At 50.0% G+C, this 20600-nt stretch overlaps 1 protein-coding gene across 1 annotated transcript in view; it reads left to right on the plus strand.

Moving 5' to 3' along the window:
- Positions 1 to 20600, plus strand: part of IGDCC4 (immunoglobulin superfamily, DCC subclass, member 4) — a gene marked incomplete at its 5' end in the record, with an annotated part of 58895 nt that overhangs the window by 8643 nt on the left and 29652 nt on the right. Inside the window, 2 exons of the mRNA XM_010073549.1 lie at positions 383 to 524; positions 5643 to 5776. Of these exons, the coding sequence (XP_010071851.1) occupies positions 383 to 524; positions 5643 to 5776 (276 nt within the window). The remainder of the gene's footprint in view (positions 1 to 382; positions 525 to 5642; positions 5777 to 20600) is intronic.

Consider the following 20600-nt stretch of genomic DNA (forward strand, 5'->3'; position numbering starts at 1 on the left):
AGGGGAAACTCTCGTCTCTCAGGGTTGTGGCATTTCCCCTCTTCTTTTTTCTCATCCTACGTGTCCTTCACAAATGGAGCAAGTGAACAGACAAGGCAGCAATTTAAGAAGGCAACTGCTGAAATCAGCTAATTGCCTGTCTTTTCTCTCACTGTTGCCTTAAAGGAGAAAATGAGGCAAGGAGCAAATTTGTGCACTGAAACCTTTTAGATACTGTTGTTAGGGCTGCTGGAGGGTCTGTGGGGCATGGCAAAGTGAGGAATGACATTTCAGGCTATCTTTAGCAGAGAAGAGCCTTCCTCAACTCATGCATCATAACAGGTTTGTATTTCTCAGCAGAAACATGGAGTTATTAACTTTCTTTCCCTTCTTCTCTCCCCAGCATTATCACGCTTTTTCCAACAGCCAGAGTCACAGACAGTGGAAGAAAATGGCATGGCCCGGTTCGAGTGTCGGATCGAAGGACTGCCCTCCCCTGTCATCACGTGGGAGAAGGACCATGAGGCTGTTCCAGCAGAACCAAGGTGATTCCCTCACTGCTTTCCTGGGTCAGCCTGAAAAAAAGCAAAACCTGACCATTTAGGATGTGGAAGTCTTTCATAAAAAGGTAGAGTGAAGAGATGATAGACCAGGTTTGGACCTGATAATTAAGTGAGGTAAGAGGAGGTGTTCAAGGGGCCCAGGCAGACAGGCCCATAATACACCTAAGTAAAATTAGCTTTACCCCAAACATTCAATCCACCCAAGAAAAAAAAAGAATAAAAAGAAGAACCAACCTCCCCCCCCCCTTTTTTTTATTTATTTACTGATTTCTTGTTCTGAAACCTTTGCCTTAATGTTCCAAGTGCTCAGGCTATAGAAGATAGTTTGAAATTGGCTAGAAATTGGCTGATAAACAAAGTAACTGAGACTCCAGCCTGAGTTCTCCAGTGGCCTGGGAGGTCTGTATGCAAAGCTGCACCATTTCAGCCCAGATTACATGAGCCATTTACTCCCCATCCAGACCATTGGAGGGAAATCAAGAAGACTGTGCGGAACGGCAGACAGCAGTGTAAAAGTGAACACAGAAACTTGAAAACGTGCCGGTTTTTCCAGCACAGAACCTGCGCCCTGCAAAAGCCTGCGTGTGTATGGAACAGGGCAGAGCGGGCTGTGGCGTCGGCTGCCTCTGGTGTGTCCTCTTGGGTGAAGTTAAGTGAGGTAGAAGTCTCTGGAGCGCTGGGGGTACTGGGCGTGCCCAGCTGAACTCCATGATGTGGTTTTTCTTTCATTTTGGTTGTGGTTTTAGAGGCAGTCGTTTTCTTCACTGTTTTCCCACACAGATTTGTCTTGGGGTTAATCATTCTTCTAGAGCACTGCGTGTGCTCAGTGACCTGAGAGGTCTTTCCATTTGTTTTATTCCCATTTTTAGAGATCATCTAGTAAAATAATTTTCTTTTTTGGGAGAAAAGGTGAGACCCCTGCTGCATGATACCTTTTCTTTAATGCAAGTCCGTTAAGGCATGAGAAGAGGATAAACCATTAGTGGGCTGTTAGTTGGTCTGTGGATGTCACTCCTGCAGGGGATCAGCGACTGCATTGTCCTTTAGTTCTTAAAAACTCATTTTCTGTTCTGCAGAAGGAGCTGTTTCCCTCCCAGGGAAGTTAAGCCAAGAGGCAGGAGGAGAGGAGAGAAAGAGGGGTGGGGTAAGGTTCAGGAATAATTTTGCAGCAATGACTGTTTCTGTAAGAATAACTGCTTATATCCTTGAGTGGGGAGTGTGGCATCCGAAGGTTTATAGGGGGCTGTTGCTCTGTAATGAGAAGGAAATTAATTAATTAAAAAAGAAAGAAAAAACAAAGAAGAAGGGATTGCAGAGGGAAGTGTGCCATAGATAGGGCAATGGCTTTTTAATGAGACAGCTCGATGGATGTTGTGAAATTACTTGCTTGGAGATTGCTTTCAACGTGGGCAGCCTGAAAATTGTTTTCCTTGTAAAATCCAGACCATAATCTCTGGCTGCAGATCTTGCTTTTTAAATCATGTTTTAGCTAATATGCTTTTTCAGAAGGATTTGCTTTTTTGTTGTTGTCTAGTTGTTGTCGTTGGATTTAATATAACCGGCTTTCGAAGGAATTAAGTGAATTCCAGGAAACGTTGGCTGCCAACCAGATCTCTCTGTTGTCCTTACCCCATCATGCCTCAGGACCAGATCTCAGGCCAGCCTCTGATTACTGTGGGCTCCCTCCTGCGCACACATCTGATAAGCCTGTGAAAATGCAATCATTTGGATAGGTAGGCGTCAGGATGATGATTTCGTATTCCAGAATAACACGGTTAGGTGTACATACAAAATCAGGTTCTGAGGCTATAGATGGAACCCTTGAGATAACGCTAGTACATCAGTGTTTATGGTGTCTTTTAAGAGGGATATAATAATCATGGCAAACTGACATTGCTTGGGTTTTTTTGTTCTTTTTTTGTGTTGGTCTTGCCTTTGGGTACTTTCTTTGGCCTTTGCCCTTGGGTGCAGTTTCCAGCGTGGTGCCACCTCGAAGGTGCTGAAGGCTGAGCTTAAAAAATACTTAGACAACACAAAGGATAGAGGTGCGTATTGATCCTGCCCTGCTAAAGTTCAGGACAAAACCTAACTTTCATATGTGAGTAAGGCACAGGAGTATTTTGCAATTCTGGCTCTGAGGTACTTTTAAAAACCATGGTCTTAAATCAGCAGCTGCTGAGAGGTGGCTTGCAGGATTTCTCCAGATTGCAGTTGCTTTGGGGTGTGTGCTACATTTCCTGATGTAATCTCTTCTCTGTTTAGGTGCTGGCTGGGTTTCACACCAGGCTCCAAATTGCTGTTTATTTTCTCTAGGGCCAAGATGAGTAACTTGCTAAGAACTAGAGGTCTCTGGAGGTCTGCACATAAGCACATACCCTGTCTGCAATCACAATATCTTTTTCCGCATTTTGGTTAAGTGAGGGTTTTGCTTCTGTCATGTGTCAGGAGTGCCTTCATATGGCTCACGTTCACGTACAGAGCTCCTGAGCTGTGAGCTGAAGGGCTTGTAGAATCTGAGTCTGCAACAAAGCTGCAGGTTCCCAACTTGTCCTGAGGATGGGTGCTTTCGTCAGTTTTGCATACCCTCAAAAGGCTGCTCTTGCAGCTTGCTGCTCCGGTGCCCGTGGTAGTTGGGCCCTGTTGGTGTCAATGGCAAAACTCCTGAGACTGCCGAGGTTCCAGATTTCTGTTTCTCCCAGGGCTTTTGTCTGTCTGTCATTTGGCTTTTGTTTTCTGTTTAATCTGTACAGAAGGTGAGCAGATGAAAAGTTATGCCCTGTGTGTGGAAGAAAAGCTGGCACCAACTGTCTGCTCTGAATCATCAGGCAAACTCAGCTTCCTTACAGGGAGCCTGAGGATGGAGCAGAACGCCCTCGCGGGCTGCCTGGAGTCTTCTGGTTCAGAGCTGCCAGGACCCTGAAGAGCTGGAGGCTTTGTGAGCGGCTGGGAATTGTGGATAGAGAAATCTTGCCTTTCGTCCCTCCTTGCCTCCCTGGGAGAGCAGTGCTCACTCTGTCGTGCTTTCCCAGCAGGACGTACTGCATTAGGTAGATCTCTCTGCTGCTGGCCTCGCAGAAGGAACCATCTTGAGCTACGTGTTGATGGAGTCTCCTCACCTCCCCTTGCCTCCAGCTCCTGCTCTCTCTGGAAGCACAGTGGCTTGTTTTCTGCCCTCAAGAGAAGCTCAGTGTGTTGGCTGAGCATGGCCACGGACATGGTCCTGAGCATCCTGGTCTAGCTGACCCTGCTCTGAGAGGGGAAAGACCACAGACAATTTTCAGAGGTGCTTCCCAGCCTTGGTGAATCTGTAATACATAATTGGAATGTCTTTTTGTGGCTGGGAGATGCCTTGTCTAGTGTTTGAAATATGTTGATATTAATTACAGACTCAAATAGCAGATGCACGACAAAAATAAATATTTATCGCAGTGGGAGGCTTTCCCTCCACAGAGCTGAGAGGATGCAAATATTTGTCTTCTTTCTCTTGAGTCCTGATGAGGCATCTTGATGAGGGCTTTCTGGGTACCACCTCCTCTGAAATCTCTGGAGCTTAATCCTGAGAAAAATGTCTTTGTAAGTAGTGGGAGCTTCAGGGATATGGGGCAGTTGCAGTCAGGCAGTAAGTACATGGGAAGCTTCAGCAGGTCTGTGTCCGTGGATCAGGCTGTAGGGTTGTGCCAGCAGGGACAGTGTGGTCACTGGAGGAGCTCTGCTAGCTCTTCTGTTTCTTCATCAGCTGTGAAGAGGACAAGAAGTGGTGAGCTCAGGTTGTAGCAGCTGAGGTTCAGGATAGGTGCTAGACTCACAGCAGGGAGGTTTGTCTCTGGAACAGACTCTCAGGGCAGGGGAGGTTTTTGCATTCCTGGAGATGTGGGATAAATGTTTGCGGGAGCAGGTGTGCTGTTGGTGAGCACGGCTTGAACACAGGATGGGTGATCTCCTGAGGTCCTCCTGGTTCCATGACCCTTGCTCACAGCAGTCCAGCTGTCTCAATATTGAGAACCACAGTTTTACTTATCGACTATACTCCCTGGGATCTTTTTGGATGGAGGGACTGGCATTCATGGTTGTAACTTGTCTTGTGCTGTTCCCGTGGAATAGCTGCTATCCCTCCCCTTAACAATTGCCTTTCAATGTGTCCTCTTCATGATGAAGACTGATAACCCAGAGCTGCCTGTCAAAGCTCGGCAGCTCTGTTTATAGAGGCTTGCAATTAAAAATGGATCTCATATATAATTAAAAAGGATCACGTAGGCTTTGCGCCTTGCATTCAAGAATAAAGAGGCTGCCATCTAGGAATCCAGGCAGAAAATGGAGATGCTGACAGCCAGCTCCTACTTTTATGCTAATTGCTAATCATCTGCTTTGTTCAGTAGAATGCAGCAAGGACTGTGTTCCCGTCGTGAGCCATGTAGCCATTTCACTCCCTGGAAGTGTTGCCCAGTAGCACCCCATGGGCAAACGGGGGAATACCCAATGCCTGGCTGTGAGCTTCTCAGCTTGTGAAAGCCGGAACCTCTTGGAAGAACAGAAACAATCAACAGAACCCAGGCGTGGTGCAGCTTTGGGAGGTTGTGTCCTGGCTTCTTTGGGCCGTGAAGGCGTAGCTGTGTATCAGGTGGTCCCTGTACTTGAGGTGCAGCAGGAAAAAGAGGGTGTACAGACTTCTTTGCAATGTATTCTTCTCTCCGTCTACCAAACTTTTGTGAAGATCAAGTGGTGAAACTGGCTGTTGTGTGTGCAAAGGCACTTACACACTTGGAGATGTCTACAGCTCTGCATGTGGAAGTGTGTATGTGTGTATGCAGTTGTTTTATACTGTTCAGTTGGCACGTATTAGCAAAGCCATGTTGGTCTGGTCTCCCAGAAGCAGATCCTGTGTTGTGAAAACTCCAGTGCTGCAGATAGGTCTGTACCTGCTGCTTTTTAAGAACCACCAGTTGGGTGGCTCAAAGGTTTGCTGGTCCCACTCTGCTGTGATTACCAGGGTCTGTTCCTGATCCATCTGCATGCGAAAAAGAAGGGATAAAAGGGCTTGGAATTGATGAATAGCTCAGGTAAGGCATAGCCTGTCTCACACTCTTCCTTTTGGTCACTCAGGTTTATAACTCTTCCAAACGGTGTCCTTCAAATCGTGGATGTGCAGGAGAGTGATGCTGGGGCTTACCACTGTGTGGCAACCAACGCCGCCCGAAAACGCTACAGCAATGATGCAGTCCTCAGTGTCCTGAAAGGTAAGCTACAGGCAGGAGAGTGTTGGCCTGGGCACATGTCTGCACGTAGCCATGGTGTGTGTCAGCAAGCTGAGCTGCAAAATCAGGGATGATCTCTCCTGCTGGTATGGCTCTGCACATGGCAAGGGTTTGGCCCAAACTTGCAGAGAAGGCATTTTATAACTTTACAAGCAGGATAAGCAAGCTGGGTTGGGAGGTATTGCCACCTGGGAGTCACAGTTGGCTGCTCTGCCCAGCTCCAGGACAAGCAGCCAACAATAATAATAATGGGGTTGTTTCTCTCTGTGCCAAGGAATTTTCTTTTGCAGGTGGATTGTAACAGCAGGTGGATTTTGACAGCCCTAGGCTCCTTTCTGCTCTGGGGCTCTTAGAAGGGGGTCAGGCACCCTGCTTGCACCTGGGGGAAGTGCAGCATTGTTGCAGTCTTATCTGCAGTGGCTTTGGATGGCAAGACAAGCAAAGGGTGGCACGGACAGAGGAAGGTGCTTGTCCAAGCTGGAAAGAGAAATAGTTGGAAGCTGTTAGCAGGGTCCAGAGGAGGTTAGGCACAGTGACATCCAGCTTGCATTCTGTGTCCATGTCACTGGCTGTTTGCTGAGCTGTTGGGTAGGCTCCAGAGATCTTTTTGTGGTATTTGGGAACAGCCTCAGCTGGGATTCCTTCTGGTGACTCAGACGGTTGGAGCAAAGCTTTGGGTGTGAGCTGTCCTTTGCCTCCCAATCTGGGCCTCAGTCTCTCAGTACATTTTTCTCTGTAAACCAAGAGTGCGGCGGGCAAGTCTGGACATGAGAACATAGCTGAGAGTGTAAGTGCATTGGGATCTCCAGATGCCAGCATCCTTCCCAGCGCTCCTGGCTGCCTCCCCGTTATGGGATAATCCCCGTCCTGCAAGAGGACAAACTCCCTGGGGCGGGGAGGCTGGCTGAGCTGTCCCGTCTCTTGGGACAGTGCCCCCCTGCCACGTCTGTCTCCTGTTCATGCTGACCCCAGTATTATTTTGTAGGCAGCTTTAACCTTGAAAGCTCTGAAATCCTTTGCAGACCCTCCTGTCTTTGTTTAGGATTGCGTTGCTTGGCATTCTGCTACACCGGTAGCAGAGATGGCTTTGCTGTTCATCCATCAGCAGGGAGTGTAATTAACTGTGGAGCCTGAGAACACACCTCTGATCAATGGATTGTGTCACAGAGGTAATCTGTGCGGAATCTGCAGAGAATTGGTGAGCGGTTGAATGCTCTGTATCTAATTGCCAGCCCCTGCTAGATCCTCTTTGTGTGCTTGATGAATCACGGAGGCAAGGGGAGCGCTTGCGATGGGCAGTTCCACGCGCCAGAGACAGCTCCCTTGTTGGGTCTGGTTCGCTATTGAGGAGTAATATTGATACAGCTACAAAGGTGAATATGCTGTCCTTGGCATCGTAACTCGTTGTGCATAATCCTGTCGTGTAGCTCTGCAGTGTTTAATCTGCTTTGCAAATGGAGGCAACGGAAGAGGTTAAATGGGAAGTGTTCCTTCTGGAGCACCAGCCGGCCTGAGCAGATTTCTGCCTGGAGTTCTCACCCAAATCGCGCTTCTGCAGCACCACCCCACCCGCTGGCTGCAAAAACAAATATGCGAGGTTGAGTTTTTCACCAGATTGAGCTGATAGTGATGAAAAACATGTCTGTTAAATCTCTGGGGTTTTTTATAATTGGGGAGAAGTATCTCTGAGACAGATGGGAAACTGCAGTGACCTGTGCAGGCTGCAAACTCCTCCGTGAGTGACTGGCGTGGTATTAATCCTTTTTTGTTTCAGCACTTCACCATCACAGGCATGTTTTTGGATGCCTGAACTGGCTTGAAGAGTCTTTTCCTCCCTGTTCAGAAGCAGCTGGTAGTAGTTGGAGTGAACTGGTCAGGCAGAAATCCTTTGCCAGTTGTAAAAAATAGAGCCAAACTACACCGAAACAAACAAAAAATCCCAGAAAAAAAGAAACACAAAAGAACAATAGCCTGAAATACAGCTATTTTGTGTTGCTTGAGTTGCTTATTTGGAAATTTCGGCAGCCAAACTCCTATGTGTCTGCAGGCAGGAGCACCTAAATTACTTCTTCCCTCCCTGCTGGTGGCTGGTGAGTTGTTTGTGCTGAGGGAAGATGGGATCCAGGCTTCCAGTCCTGCTGCGCTGCCAACACCCTGAAAAAGCTTTGTGCAGTGGGACCTGCTGTGCCTGCAGCTTTGGTGTCCCCCTGGCAGTGCTGCGTGACGACGACAGAGTCTGTGTGCTTGTGACGGATTTTGGGGCCGTGCTGGTGAACGTGCAAACGCTTCCACTTGCGCTGGGTTTTGCCAGCCCTCGGGCCTGGGAACATCTCGTGTTCATGCCTCAGTCCCTGCCAGCCAGCGCTGGATTTGAACGGGCTGTGCATAGCAAAAGAATCTGTTTCCCTATAGCTCCTCTGCCCAGTTGTCCTTTTCCTCCTCCCTCTCCCCCTCGTTCCCAGTATGATGTCTGGGATTTCTTCCGTCTCCCTTATTAAAGGCATTTTCCCAGTAGAGGCAGCAATTAGCACGACCCCTTTCTGTCATTTCTGCATGGCCTAAAAACCCCAAAAACTGTCGTTTCCCTTGACGGTGTGACTTCCCCGTCACGTGGGGAAGGCTGTATTGTGTGTCGGTGGCAAAACACATGCTGCACACAGGCAGGGCAGAGAGTGGCGGTGCACGGTGCTGCTGTAAGTGCTGCAGATGTTTCGGCTGTGCAGACTTCATGGTGCAAATTTCCAGACGTTCCCTGGGGAAGTGGTGTTTTGAGCTGGAAGGGAAGAGAGCAGATGGAGAGCGGGATACAGTCGTGTAGCCCTGAAACAGAGCCTGCTGGTGAAATAGGGATAACTTGGATTTTTCCCCTTGGATCTTGGCTGCTCCCCGGCGGATGGAGCGCCAAACACATCTGCCAGCTCTGTCCCTTCAGCCCTCACCTGGGCAGATGATGAATGAACGCTGCAGCCCTGCTGCGCTCTCTGCCAAGAGGGGCATTAGGAGCCGGCTGCGGGATGCTTTTCCCAGGCACTGCATCTGTGCGTGCTGCCATCACTTGGGGTCAGGTCTCGACGGGGCTGGGTCTCGTTTCTTGGAGCTCCTTTTTCTGGAAGCAGGATCTGGGTGCCCTACTTTGAACTCATATATGAAGAGATCTCAGTGTGTTCTGGTTGTGGTCCCAGGTCCTCAGCATACACAAGGAAGCGCTACCGTGCAGAAGGGCTTGGGGAATGTGATGTGTGGTCTCAGCAGGTCGCTTCGCCTGTCACTTCACTTTTTCCCTCTCTGTCATGCACATGCTTGCCCTTTGTGTGTTTTCTTGTGTACGGGGAATACCTCTTGCGATTTATTTGCCCCATGGCTGGTACAGCGTGGCATGCATCCCCAGTGCAGCACAAACCACTGACAGAGACAGCAAAGCGTGGTCCTAGGAGCCAGGATGGGTTCTTCTTTCCTCTCTGTTGTCGGGCTGCAGAGGAGAATCAGTTCCTTAACACTTTAATTTTTGCCTCTGTGAATAGGGATGATGGAATAGGCTTGGGGTTGCCCTCTTAGAAGTGAGGGGTCAGTCTGGAGAGTGATTTTGGGCGTTTGGTGCTGGGGGTGTGGCTGCTCAGGTGTCAGGGTGCACTTGCAGAGGAAAAGGCAGGTACGTCCCTGATGGTGGGTGTGGGATTTTCTCCCTTGTGTCCTCTGCACCCTCTTCCTGATCTGTGTGTGCCGTAGCGTGTGTACGGGTAAAACCTTTGTTTCAGGCTGTCAGGAACCAGAATGTGCAACAGCCTTTCCCCAGCACTGACCAAACGTCCATGGGTGCTGTTTGTGTGGTGGTCTCGCAGTCGTGCTCCATGTGATCCTCTGCCTGTGCTGCAATAAACGCAGGAATGGGGAGAATGGGTCAGGGCGGTGGGTGTAGGTACGGCAGGGCTGAGCTCTGGGCTGAGCGTGCCACTGAAGAGTCTCCCGGCAGATGAGCATGTCCCCCGTGAGTTGGGATTTAGTTCTGTGTTGTTAGAGATGACACTGCGAGATTGCCGTTGGCAGAACATCATTTACGTTGACAGTTGTAGCAGCTTGCTGCAGCAGTGTCCCAGGAAATGTATTTTTCAGCCAAATATTTGTATGAAATATGATAACAGGGACAGAGCTTGGAGCAGCTGAAACACCTTCACGTTTTTTGTTCTTTTGGGGTTTGTATTGCGGTGGCTTGCAGGTACCAAGGGACCGCCTGGCTCTGGGTGCTGGGACCTGGGTGGTTCCTGCTCCAAAGGGGCTGTAGGAGAATATGGCTCCTGAATGGGATGAGTTCTGGGGATGGAGGGAAGGTGGTGATGAAGTGAGCAGCACTCGCAGTTGGCCACCACCTCGCAGAAACAGACGTGCTGTTACCACAAGTGGATTTTCAGTCCCTGCATGTGCGAATGACGTGCTGGATGCTGGCTTGGCTCTCAGCCTGAGCCCTGACGGCACGTGCCATGCTCCTCTCGCAGCTTTGAACACGTTTATCGTGCAATCCAGGGACAGGCAGGTTTGGATTCGGGTCAGCGCTGCTCTGGTCTGACCTCCCTGACTGCAGCCGGGCGTTGATCCTGTTGTGTGTGCTGCCGTGGATGGCGAAGGGTGGCATTAACCAGAGCAGGGTGACAGTCCCACCTGCTCAGGGGTGGTCTCCCTCCAGCAGGACCCCGCGTGGCAGAGGCAGCAGGGCTGTGGGGTGGTGTGAGGGCAGAGCCATGGGGGGAGAGCTTCCACAGCTGTGTTTGTGGGCACAGGAGGCTGCCAGAGGCTGTGCTGCTGGGAGGCGAGAGGGTGACGGAAATACGTAGAGGGAGAAAATGTGGGGTGGGATAAGGCAGCTGTATTTTTACTGTGAGTTTTTGGTTTAACCAGCAAGTGATGCTCTACCTCTGGAGAAGGGAGCATTCCAGTTTCAGCCCACAATTGCTCTGTCCCCAGTCTTGGTGCCTCGTCTGCTGGTCACAGACCTCTGTCACTTTTCCCTCTCTTCTTTTAGCATCCCGGTTTTCGTTGCCCTCTGTTCTCTCGCTTTACTAGCAGTTAAGCAGGGAACTGCTCTCCACTTGGCATCCCAAAAGTTCAGCAATGAGGACTCTGTTTCTGTGTGGTTCGAAGCTCCGGTTTCCTGGGCGGCAGGTATCTGAAGCTGTTTGCATAACGCATCTGCTGGATTGTGTAAAATGCTCTTGATCCTCCCCTGTGGCAGAGGGTGCTGAGCAAACCACGGTAAGTGTGAATACAGAGAATGGCAAGATCAAGGAGGAGATACATGGCATTTCTAGCTTAGTAAATAGCTCTTTAAGGCTAGCAGTGACCTTCTGCCTAGTGTGAGCTGAAAACTTTCACTCCATCTACCTTTTACTGAGCCTAGCAATGCTAGTGATTTCAAGCACGCATGGAACAGGATTGAGACCACAGATTTTGAGTGAAACTGGTGAAGGGCTGGTGCAGACATGCGTCAGGCACCCACCCAAACACAGAGCTCTCTCCTTGGCTGGAGTTTGTATGGGGCCAGCGTGCGTCACACCACTCACATCGCGGAGAAAAAGCTTCTCGTAGCTCAAGTGTCAGCAGCCTGTTCCCAGGAGCCGGAGGGGGAGTTTGAGCTCAGCTGTCTGTGAAGTTCGCTGGGGCTATGATATGCCATGTTCCTGACAGCTCTAGCAGCCTGCGGTGACAGAGGGTTTGATACAAAATTCAGAGCCCTCACCTCCCATTAAGCAGAACAACTAAGCCCGGGGTTGGCACCGAAGTGAGTGGTAACAGAGGTGTCAAGGATGATAGAGCAGAACAAGGGCTGTACGGCTGGGAATAGGTGAGCTGTTTCCAGGTCCTGAGAAGAAACCGGTCTCTCCGACACGCCGTGTTGGCTGTGTGTGATGTTTGGAGCTGTCAGATGTGGCCAGGCTCGTGTGTTACCGCAGCTCTGCCTCCGACTCTTGAAGACTAGAGATGGCAGGATTCAGGGATGGTCCTTCAGTGCATCTCCTATTAATAAAGATCTGCTGCACTTTTGAGGCTTCCCGAAATAAGAGCTGGTGTTTGGTAAGGCTTTGATTAAAGCAGGGTTTAAGTGACAGTCTCCATTCTGTTCTCCTCTGAGAGTCTTTTGGTGCCGGTGTAACCCTGTGGTGTATTGGCACATCTGCACTGCAGGGATCACATCTGGCCGCTCCTGGAGGGTATTGAACAGGCTGTGCCTGCACACTGAGCCTGGAGGGTTGGTGTGCTTGGGTTCCTCATGGCACTTGTTAATTATTAATCATCTGGGTTACAGCAGAGCCTTGGCAGCTCTCCGAGGTCGAGGGCTAGCGGTGCCCTATGGCACTTACAGCATCCTAACAGCTGTATTGAAGGTGCTGCAGGAGTCCAGAGGCATCGCAAAGCTCACGGTCCCATTGCTTTAGACGTAGGACAGACATGTGGAGGAGGCTTGTCCCTGTCCCAAAGACCTGCTGGTGTCTCCAGGCCCAGTGGTGGTAAGGAACAAAAATGGGGTGAGTAGGCCTGGATTACAGGGGAGGCTGAATTGGGAGCTGTCTGAGCCCTTGCTGGGATATCTCGAATGCAAAGGATCACTCAGGGCACAGCTGGGAGTGTTCCTTCAGTAACTGAGCAACTTGCCCAACTCTGTTTCCAGTGCAGCTGAGGGGCAGTGCCACATGGATTGTGGACGAGAGCGAGAAGCAGGAAAAGAGAAGGAGGATTGGATAAGGAGGGGCAGGTGGTGTTCCCAAACACTGTGTCTTCAGGCACAGCCTTGGACAGATCTGGGCTCTCTGCGGCACCCAGCAAGTGTCCAGCCCGAAGGGCTTTGACAGAATCTGTGGATATCACTAATGAGCTTTCCCTATGGAAAGCCAGCTTTCCTTCCAGACTTTTCCTAGAGAAACAGATTTGCATTGTCCTGAGTGAAATGCAGATGCATCCATCTGCCTTTAGTTCTTCCTTCCAAGTTGGCAGTCCTCGTTTGCTGCCAGACTGTGTTACTGTAGGCTCCCAGCATGTTGTGTGTTTGGAACAGAGCTTGTAGGAAGCATTCTGCCTACCTGGCATCAGGAAGACCGCACTACGAGGTGGCTTCCCATAATGTTTCTCTTTTCAAAGCCACACATGACAGTCATGGGAATGGCCATCGCTGGCAGATGGGATGGGGCAGAGCACAAGCCCTGGTCTCAAAGACAGCAGGTTGTGTCCTTCTGCACAGCCCAGGGCCTCCTGCCTCTTCCCTCTCTGCTGTCGCTACATGTACGTGAATTGCAAATAGATCTGGTGTTGCAAATAAATCTGAATTGCAAATCGAGCTGATGAAATAGGTGTCAGCCCCTGGGAAACATCAGCCTCTGAGTGTGAGGAGGAAGTTACTGGAGTGAAATGGCTCCGGTCACCGAGACAAGGTGAGGTGACTGGGTGAGGAGGAGTTTCGGGGCTTGTGACCTGTGAGCCAGAAGGGTGTTCTGTTGATTGTATCTCTGTCTCATTTCTGTGCAAGAGGTAACAGAGTATCTTCACCTGCTTTACAGCTTTTTTCTTGGAGATGTCTCATGCATCATCCTGGAAGGTGATGTGCTGGCCTGGGAAAATGACAGAGAGCTGGTGTAATGATGGGCAAAGGAGTGTGGGAGTGTTCCCAAGGAGATGCTGAGAGATGTGCTCACAGCAGCACAGTGAGTTAGTGACACAGACCAGGGGACACTCTCTTTCTCCTTAACCACTTGACCAGAGCCTGGCTGTGCTGGGAGACTGGGACATTGTCATGGCCGGTCAGGGCTGGGGCACTGTGCTGGAGCTGTGTGTAGGATTTGTGCCCACAGCAGCCAAACAGGTTGAAGGACTGGGCTGGAGCAGCACAGGTCACATCAAGGATGGTGTCTGATGATGCCCTCGTGCTGCTGAGGATGGCGCGTTGCAGTAGCATCAGTGTTGTCAGCCATGGGACGCGCCTGGCATAGCGTGGTGGTTCCTGTTGCAGTGGTAACTTCGCAAAGCATCCTCTTGCAGCCTTGTCCTTCTTGTCTGTGTTCCTGGCAGCTGCTGGGGAATGGCTGGGGCTCGCAATGCTTTCAGGGCTGAGCGTGACTAACAGAAGCTGTCTGGGTCTTAGGGTTAGAGCACAGAGACTTCTGCTCTTCCCCAAACTCCTGCAGAGACACTGAGGTACCCACCTCTTTCTTCACTTCTTTTTTGTTGGCCTCTCAAATGATCTAGAGGTTATACCCTACTGTACACTGAGTGACTTTTCTTCAAGTTGTTTGCTCTAAGATTTGTGAAAATGTGCCAAGAATGCTTAAAGACTTGTTTATTATCAATAGTTATTATCTCAAATGGTGACATTATCAGTGATGCTTCAACAAGGTCCTCCTGGTAGGTCTCAGTGTCTGCTGTACGCCTAGGCTTGGGTTTCCTCTGGTCTCTGCCACGTTCCAGCTCGTGATCTGCTTCTTCTGCCTCCCAGAAACTCTCTGCGAGGTACCTGCAGGCTTCTGAGGATCCAGATGCATGGCCTGAGGTCTCTAACTCTTTGTCTAATTTAGGTCTGTGGCAAAAAAACCAGAAAAGCCCTAATTCTTGTAAGAAGCAGCAGTGGGGCTGCAAGGCTGTGGCTGTCGGCACAAGTCCTCTTTATTTTGCCTGGCTCCCGCTCGGAGCGGTGCAAACGTAGGCGCTTCCAAGCGCTCGCTGGGGAAGCGAGCAGGAATTTGTCGTGCAGTCTGGCTGGGTCTCGTCCCTTTTGGCGTGATGAAGAGCAGTTCCAAATGCAGCGTACGCAAACAGAGAGCCAATGTTGACAGCCTTGCAGGAGGTGGAGTGGGGGGCAAAGCACATCCTGACTGCTTTGCAGCAGAGCTAAACGTACCCTGGACATGTAAAACTCCGTACCCTCAATGATCAAGGGTTTGGGGCTGGGGGAAGAGCCCCCTAAAAATCCAAAGCAATTCCTGGAAGCTTGCCACTGCTCAGCCTCTTTCTGGGCTTCTGGTTACATATAGTTCAGGGTGTCAGCTTATGGCTCAGCCACTACATTAAAGGATTTAATTTCGGAGCTGAAATCTGTCAGCTGTATCAAGAAAAGGAGGGGGATGAAAGAGGACTGCCTGATGGCCCCTCTGCCTGTCTGGACTGGGACTCGTGTGCTCCCCAGGCTTCCAGACATGAGACATGGAGCTGGGGAAAGTATTTCACAGGCTGTTTCTCTCAAGCCGAGTGAAAAGCCGTTCTGAGAGCAACTCTTCCTGCCTCACTCGGCGTGTGACACGCTCCATGGAGGGACCCCAGAAGCTGTGACGGGTGCTGGTCTGAAGTGTCCAGGCAGTAAATGAACATTCCTTGTCCAAACTCATTAATCTCTCTTTTTTTTAATCATAGAAGAGTATTTAATCTGTTAAATGTTCCATTTTGCATGTACTTAAATGCAGACATGAAAGGAGCAGGTTTTGTACCTGCTATGACAAGTGTAGGTTGGGATCTGTTTGCTGACTCCTTTGCTGGGATTTTGTGATGGTAGTTTGAGACACAAGTGCTGGATGTGGACATTTCTTAATAGCACTAAGAAAGTGATAGAACTTTGTGTTTCAATGATTTATGCGTGTTCCTTTGTATGCTGCTTTAAAGATGACAAATAATGTGTCGCTGCCTTGGTAAGTAGGAAGAGAGAATCTGTCCCTGTTCCAAAATGTGGAGATAAATCCTTCCCTGCTCAACTTTTCAGTTAAATCTTTGCGTTGACAAATGCGTAACTGCTTACAAAATGTTTTGAGGATGTGAGGTAAAAAGACAATACAAAACTGATCTATTGAGCTCATTTATATTATTGGGCAGAAAAACCCAGTTATGCCAATACACTGTCACTGGTGCAGTGTCCCTTTTCAGCCTCCTTTCCAAGAGGACTCGTGTGCTGCAGCTGCCTGAAAAGGGAAAGAAAAGAACATTTCTAGCAGTGGAGGCTGTGGGCAGTGGTGCTGCCAGGTCGCACTGGGACAGATTTTGCAGTGCCAGTACCCAGGCATTGTCACTGCTGGAGTTTCTGCTGACGCACACATCTAAAAGCTCCTGGAAGGCTCCTGAACGGAAGCTTGGTCCTCTGCAGAACAGGAGTTTTCAGTGCTGAGAACCGTCAAAGCGGTATGAAATGTTCAGTGAATTGAGTCCATAATCTTGTAACCAAAAGTCATCCCTCCCCCGCTTCGAAGATGGAGGAAAACAGAGCTTGGATTCATACTGCTGCAGGGAATCGTGTAGCAAAGGTGGAAGAAAAACCCAAAAAAGCAAATGGTAATTTTCAGAGAGGATGTGTTGTTGTAAGAGCTGCATTTGGGGAGAAGAGGTGGCAGTGTTTGACTTGTGATACTTTGGGGAGGCTGGATTTGTAGGGTGTTGGAAGCACTCGGCATCCTAGCCACTTCTGAAAAACTACTGGTGCCAATCCTCTCTTGGCTGCTTTGCTTTCCTGTTTGCAAAGCTGGTCACTGCTGTGTTCGGATGAGAAGAGTTACAAAAGAAGACGTGCTTGTTGCTAAGCATGCTCAGGTTTGGGATGTGACATTGTTTATATTGTCCCCAGTGCAGATATGCCATAGGGTTAGTGTCCTGCCTGGAGATTTTACAGGGTAGTTCTCTCCTGTTGTGGGTCTAGCCCAGAAGTAAAAATAAATCGTAGATAAATTTCCAGCAAAGTGTAAAGGCAAGAGGAAGGCAGGTGTGGAGGATGTTTTTTCTCCTCGGTGGTTGCTGGCGGCTTTCTCCCCGAAGACTCCAGGAGGTCTGTGAGTTGTCTGAGCGAGCGAGGGAGTGGGAGTAGGACATGCTCTGCAAACACGGCGCCTGCAGTTGTGAAGGTGTGTGCTTTTGCAATGGGTAATTTGCTCCTTTATTGTCTGCAGGATAACAGCAGTGACAGCATTGACTTTCTCTAATGAACAGCTGCTCTGTGCTAGAATCTATTCCTGGGGGAGGCTCGCAGGGATGAATAAGGTTTCATGCTCCTCCTCCAGAGAGGGTGAGAAAGTTCGCAGAACAGAAGATTGTTGCTTGATTGTTGGATATCTCCAAATCTCGAAGTGCTGACAGCTGAGAGCTGAATGTGTCACCATGCAAGTCATGTTTAACCTTCCGGCACTTTCGCCAAGGCAGGGTGTTTATGGAGTTGGGAGAGAGGTGTTAGTTCCCATCCAAGAAGTCATCCTCTTGTCACCGCAAATGACCGTCGCAAATTGGCTGAACAAAAACCATTTTCCTCCTGTTGCACTGCCTGAATTCTTTGCTGATGCTCTGCACTAACTAGAGCGGGGAGGCGGGAGAGGAGAGCTGATGAATTGTGGATGCATTAGAGGCAGACCCAAGTTGTAAACTCTTGGAGTTTGAAATCATTCGTGTATGTTCTAACTCAAGCTATAACTTCAAATAAACATTTGGAGCTTTGTCCCAAGCAGCTCCTTGCAGTGCCTCCTTTCACATCCCTGCTCGCAGTTCCCCATCGCTTTGAAACGATACAGATTTTCAGAGGTTGGGCAGCCTGTGTGCTGAGATCTGTCTGGTGTGCTCGGTTGCTGTCTCCAGATTCCCTGTGCTCCCCTCCTCACCTCCTTTTGCTTTTATACTCCCCTTGATCATTAGCAGTTTGTTATATTTCCTCCGTGCCTGCCCACCACCTGGCCCTGGAACCCGGCTCCTGGTGCCAAGAGATGCCCGTGAGAGCAATGGCACGAAAGAGTGGAGCCCCCAAATTTGGCCTGACTTTCCTGTCTCATGATAGGAAAGTGGAAGAACGATGAACTGAGAAGTCTGCTGTATGAGTTGTTCATAAATGCTAAAACCTAGGGGAATATTTGGAAATATTTCTGCAGATTATCAGTAAGTCTTGTCTCTTGGTCTGTGAGAGTACCCTTGCTGTTTCCCTGTGCAAACACAAGCATGTGCGCAGGTTGATGAACTGTGCAGGAAAAGAGCTGCCTTCTCTAATCTTCTGGTGCCCAGAGGATTTCTCTCAGTCCTAGTGCACTCCTCCGAGTCATCCCAGCGCCGCGCTTGGCACCCTACAGGTGTTTTTTCAGTAGAAGAGAGTAAAATGGATCCAGCTGATTCAGAAGGACAAGAAGTCCCCAAAGGCCGGCAGTGACAGCGAGTTTTGATACGAATCCATGGGTTGTGCCTTGGGCTGTGCAAACCTGGAGCAGCTTTGCTACTTGGAGAGACAAAACAAAGCTGGAGGGGGAGAAATCTCAAAGCCCAAGTTTTAAATAGCGGCACAGGGAAAGCCTTAGTACCGCAGGACAGCCAGCACGGCGGAGGCGTGTTCAGTGACCTGTTTTGTTCAGGCGGTGAAAGGTGTCTGGGAAGGTGCAGCTCTTTTTTTCCTTTGGTTCTAACAATGTTCCCTCTTGACCTGAAATTATCTTAATGGCAGTGGAGACAAAAAACCCAGGTGGGTTTTGCTCTTTGATGTGTGTTGGAATCCCCTGTGTGGAGGTTTTCCTGGTTAGCTCAGTACTGTTCTTGGGAACTCTTCAAACCAAAGGAAACCTTAGCAGTAAGCCTGCGATCCGTCCTGGCCAACCAGCCTATTGCCATCGCAGGGGAGAAGCATACTCCACGGGGGCTCAGTTTAAAGAGGAGCTGGACTTGCAGGCTTGCTCTGCCAGGGAAATATAAAGCTGGAGGGGAATGCGTTGGTGTGTGCCCGAGGCGTATGGGGCATTCATCCGTGCACACCCGCAGGAATGTACCAGGAAGGAAGCAAAACTGTTTGTTTATGTAATTTCAGTAATAATCAGGGACAAACAGATGTGGGGGTTGGGCTAATGTTTCCCCAATAGTTTTTCAAGGCTGAAAGCTGAGTTTTGGCTGAGGGAGAAGGAAGCAGAAAGGGATGTTTGAGCTACAGATCTCTGTGGCTGTTACTGCTCTTGGTTGTCAGAGAGACCTTGAGCTGTGCCGTTGGATTTGACTGTCGGGAAGCCCCAATACTGGCTCTCTTTGTACGTTCTGCAGAGTAAGTACGGACCCGATAAGTAGCTACTCATCAGCCCTTTGGGGTTGCCAACCCTGGGTTCTGCTGGCTGGTTACCTGGCTGTCAGCAAACCCCTTGGTCTGTCCCTCGCAAGCACCGAGGGTGTGGGATGGGTGGCACGTGGTGCGTGCTGCTGCGGGACGGTTCAGGGTGAGGGTGGTGAAGCATTTTGTTGGTCCTTCCCCAGCCAGGAGAAATGTGAGTCCCCAGGGAAAGGTGCAGCTGTAGGCTGTGCCTCTGTGGCAGCGTTTCACGGCGGCTCTGCTAAACCGGGAGATCACAGAGCTGGGCTCGTGGCTTCTGGGGCGCTTTCAGGGTGAGTCTCATCAAATCCCTCTCCTAGTGACTGGCAGCTGGCTAGGGGCCTAGTGGTGTGATCTCAGGTGTGGGACAAGTGCCTTCACATGAAGTTTCTTTAACCTGTAAAGTTCCAGCAGCACCTGGGGCCATGCACCTGAAAGCAGCAGATGAGTGTTGAAGGTTTGAGGAGCTTTCTGTCTTCCTCTGCCCTAAGCTTGCTAGAGAAAGCTGCTTGGAAATCTGGCAAGGAATGTATTGCCATCTGGCTGGAGTTGGGTTTTTTTTGCTCTGGATTTATTTTTTTTCCCCCAGCACTGCAGAAAATAGACAGCTTTATGCGTGCAGACGCATTTCAGCCATGTCCTGCCAAGCAGGAACACAGGCAGCCAGTGGTGTTGGGTGAAGAAGCTCACTCCCGTGGCAGGCTGGAAGTCTGTCCCCGTATACTCCTGTTCCCAGGACCTGGGGTATAGACTGCTGCCTGGTTCATTTTTTTCAGAAGCTGCCGTGGCACCGTGATGGGTCTCCAGGGAGGGCAGCCTCACCCATCCAGTTGGGTCTGGCTGGAGTCCCTGCACTCAGTTATTTTGCAGGACTAACGGTTACTCGTGGATTTCAGTGCTTTGTCGAACTGGAGCTAGAGTTAACAGAAAGCTGCTGTTCCAGAGAGCCTTGCCTTTCCCTGATCCTTCAGCTTACGTGCCTGTTGCGGAAGCTCTCGTGCCTGTTTTTACATTAAACCCGTTTTCTGTCTCAGTAGTTCTCAAGCCCAGCCTTGGCGCTGCAGTTAAGAGCAGCCAGGACTTTGATCTGTTTGTCAACGAGGCCTCTGAACCCGTAGCCTGATGTGATTTCTTCTTGTCCCTGTTCTGTCCCCCAGCTTGTCCTGCTGCTAGGCTGAAAGCATCCATAGGCACGAACGATGCGAACAGCTAACGGGTGTGAACGGCGCAGAGTCCTGGCCAGCCCGCACCGTGCTGTGAGCACAACAGGAGATTGTATGTGTCTATGCACACCAGCCCCTCTGTGCAGCGTGCTTGTTCCAGGGGAAGGAGGGTGGCTGGCCTGGCTTTTCCTTCGTGCCCCGTGGCGGCTCTGGTTGCCGGTGTTTGCCCAGCGCTGGGGCTGCAGTTTCTCATGGTCCAGCCATTGCCCCGGGTCGGGGACCATGGGCGCTGCTTGGTCTCTGCTTCCATCTGCTGGACAAGCACCAGCTCCTGCTCTCTCCTTTTTTCCATCCGTGCCTTGGGGACGTTTCTGACTCCTTTTAAACTGTGCTCACATAACACTGCAGATGGAAATCCCTTTCACGCAAGAACATTTAAGTGTTGGACCAGCTCTCTTTGGCAAGACTTCTGTGCTGGAGGAAGTGGTAATGAGCCTGAAGATGGGCTGAGTGCAGCGGTGTGTAGCCTCCTGCCCTGCAGGCAGGTGTGTGTCATGAGGCCAAAGCTCCTCCAGTTCATATTTACAAGAAAGTC

Source organism: Pterocles gutturalis, unplaced genomic scaffold (genome assembly GCF_000699245.1).
Source record: "Pterocles gutturalis isolate BGI_N339 unplaced genomic scaffold, ASM69924v1 scaffold22902, whole genome shotgun sequence".
Lineage (NCBI taxonomy): Eukaryota > Metazoa > Chordata > Aves > Pterocliformes > Pteroclidae > Pterocles > Pterocles gutturalis.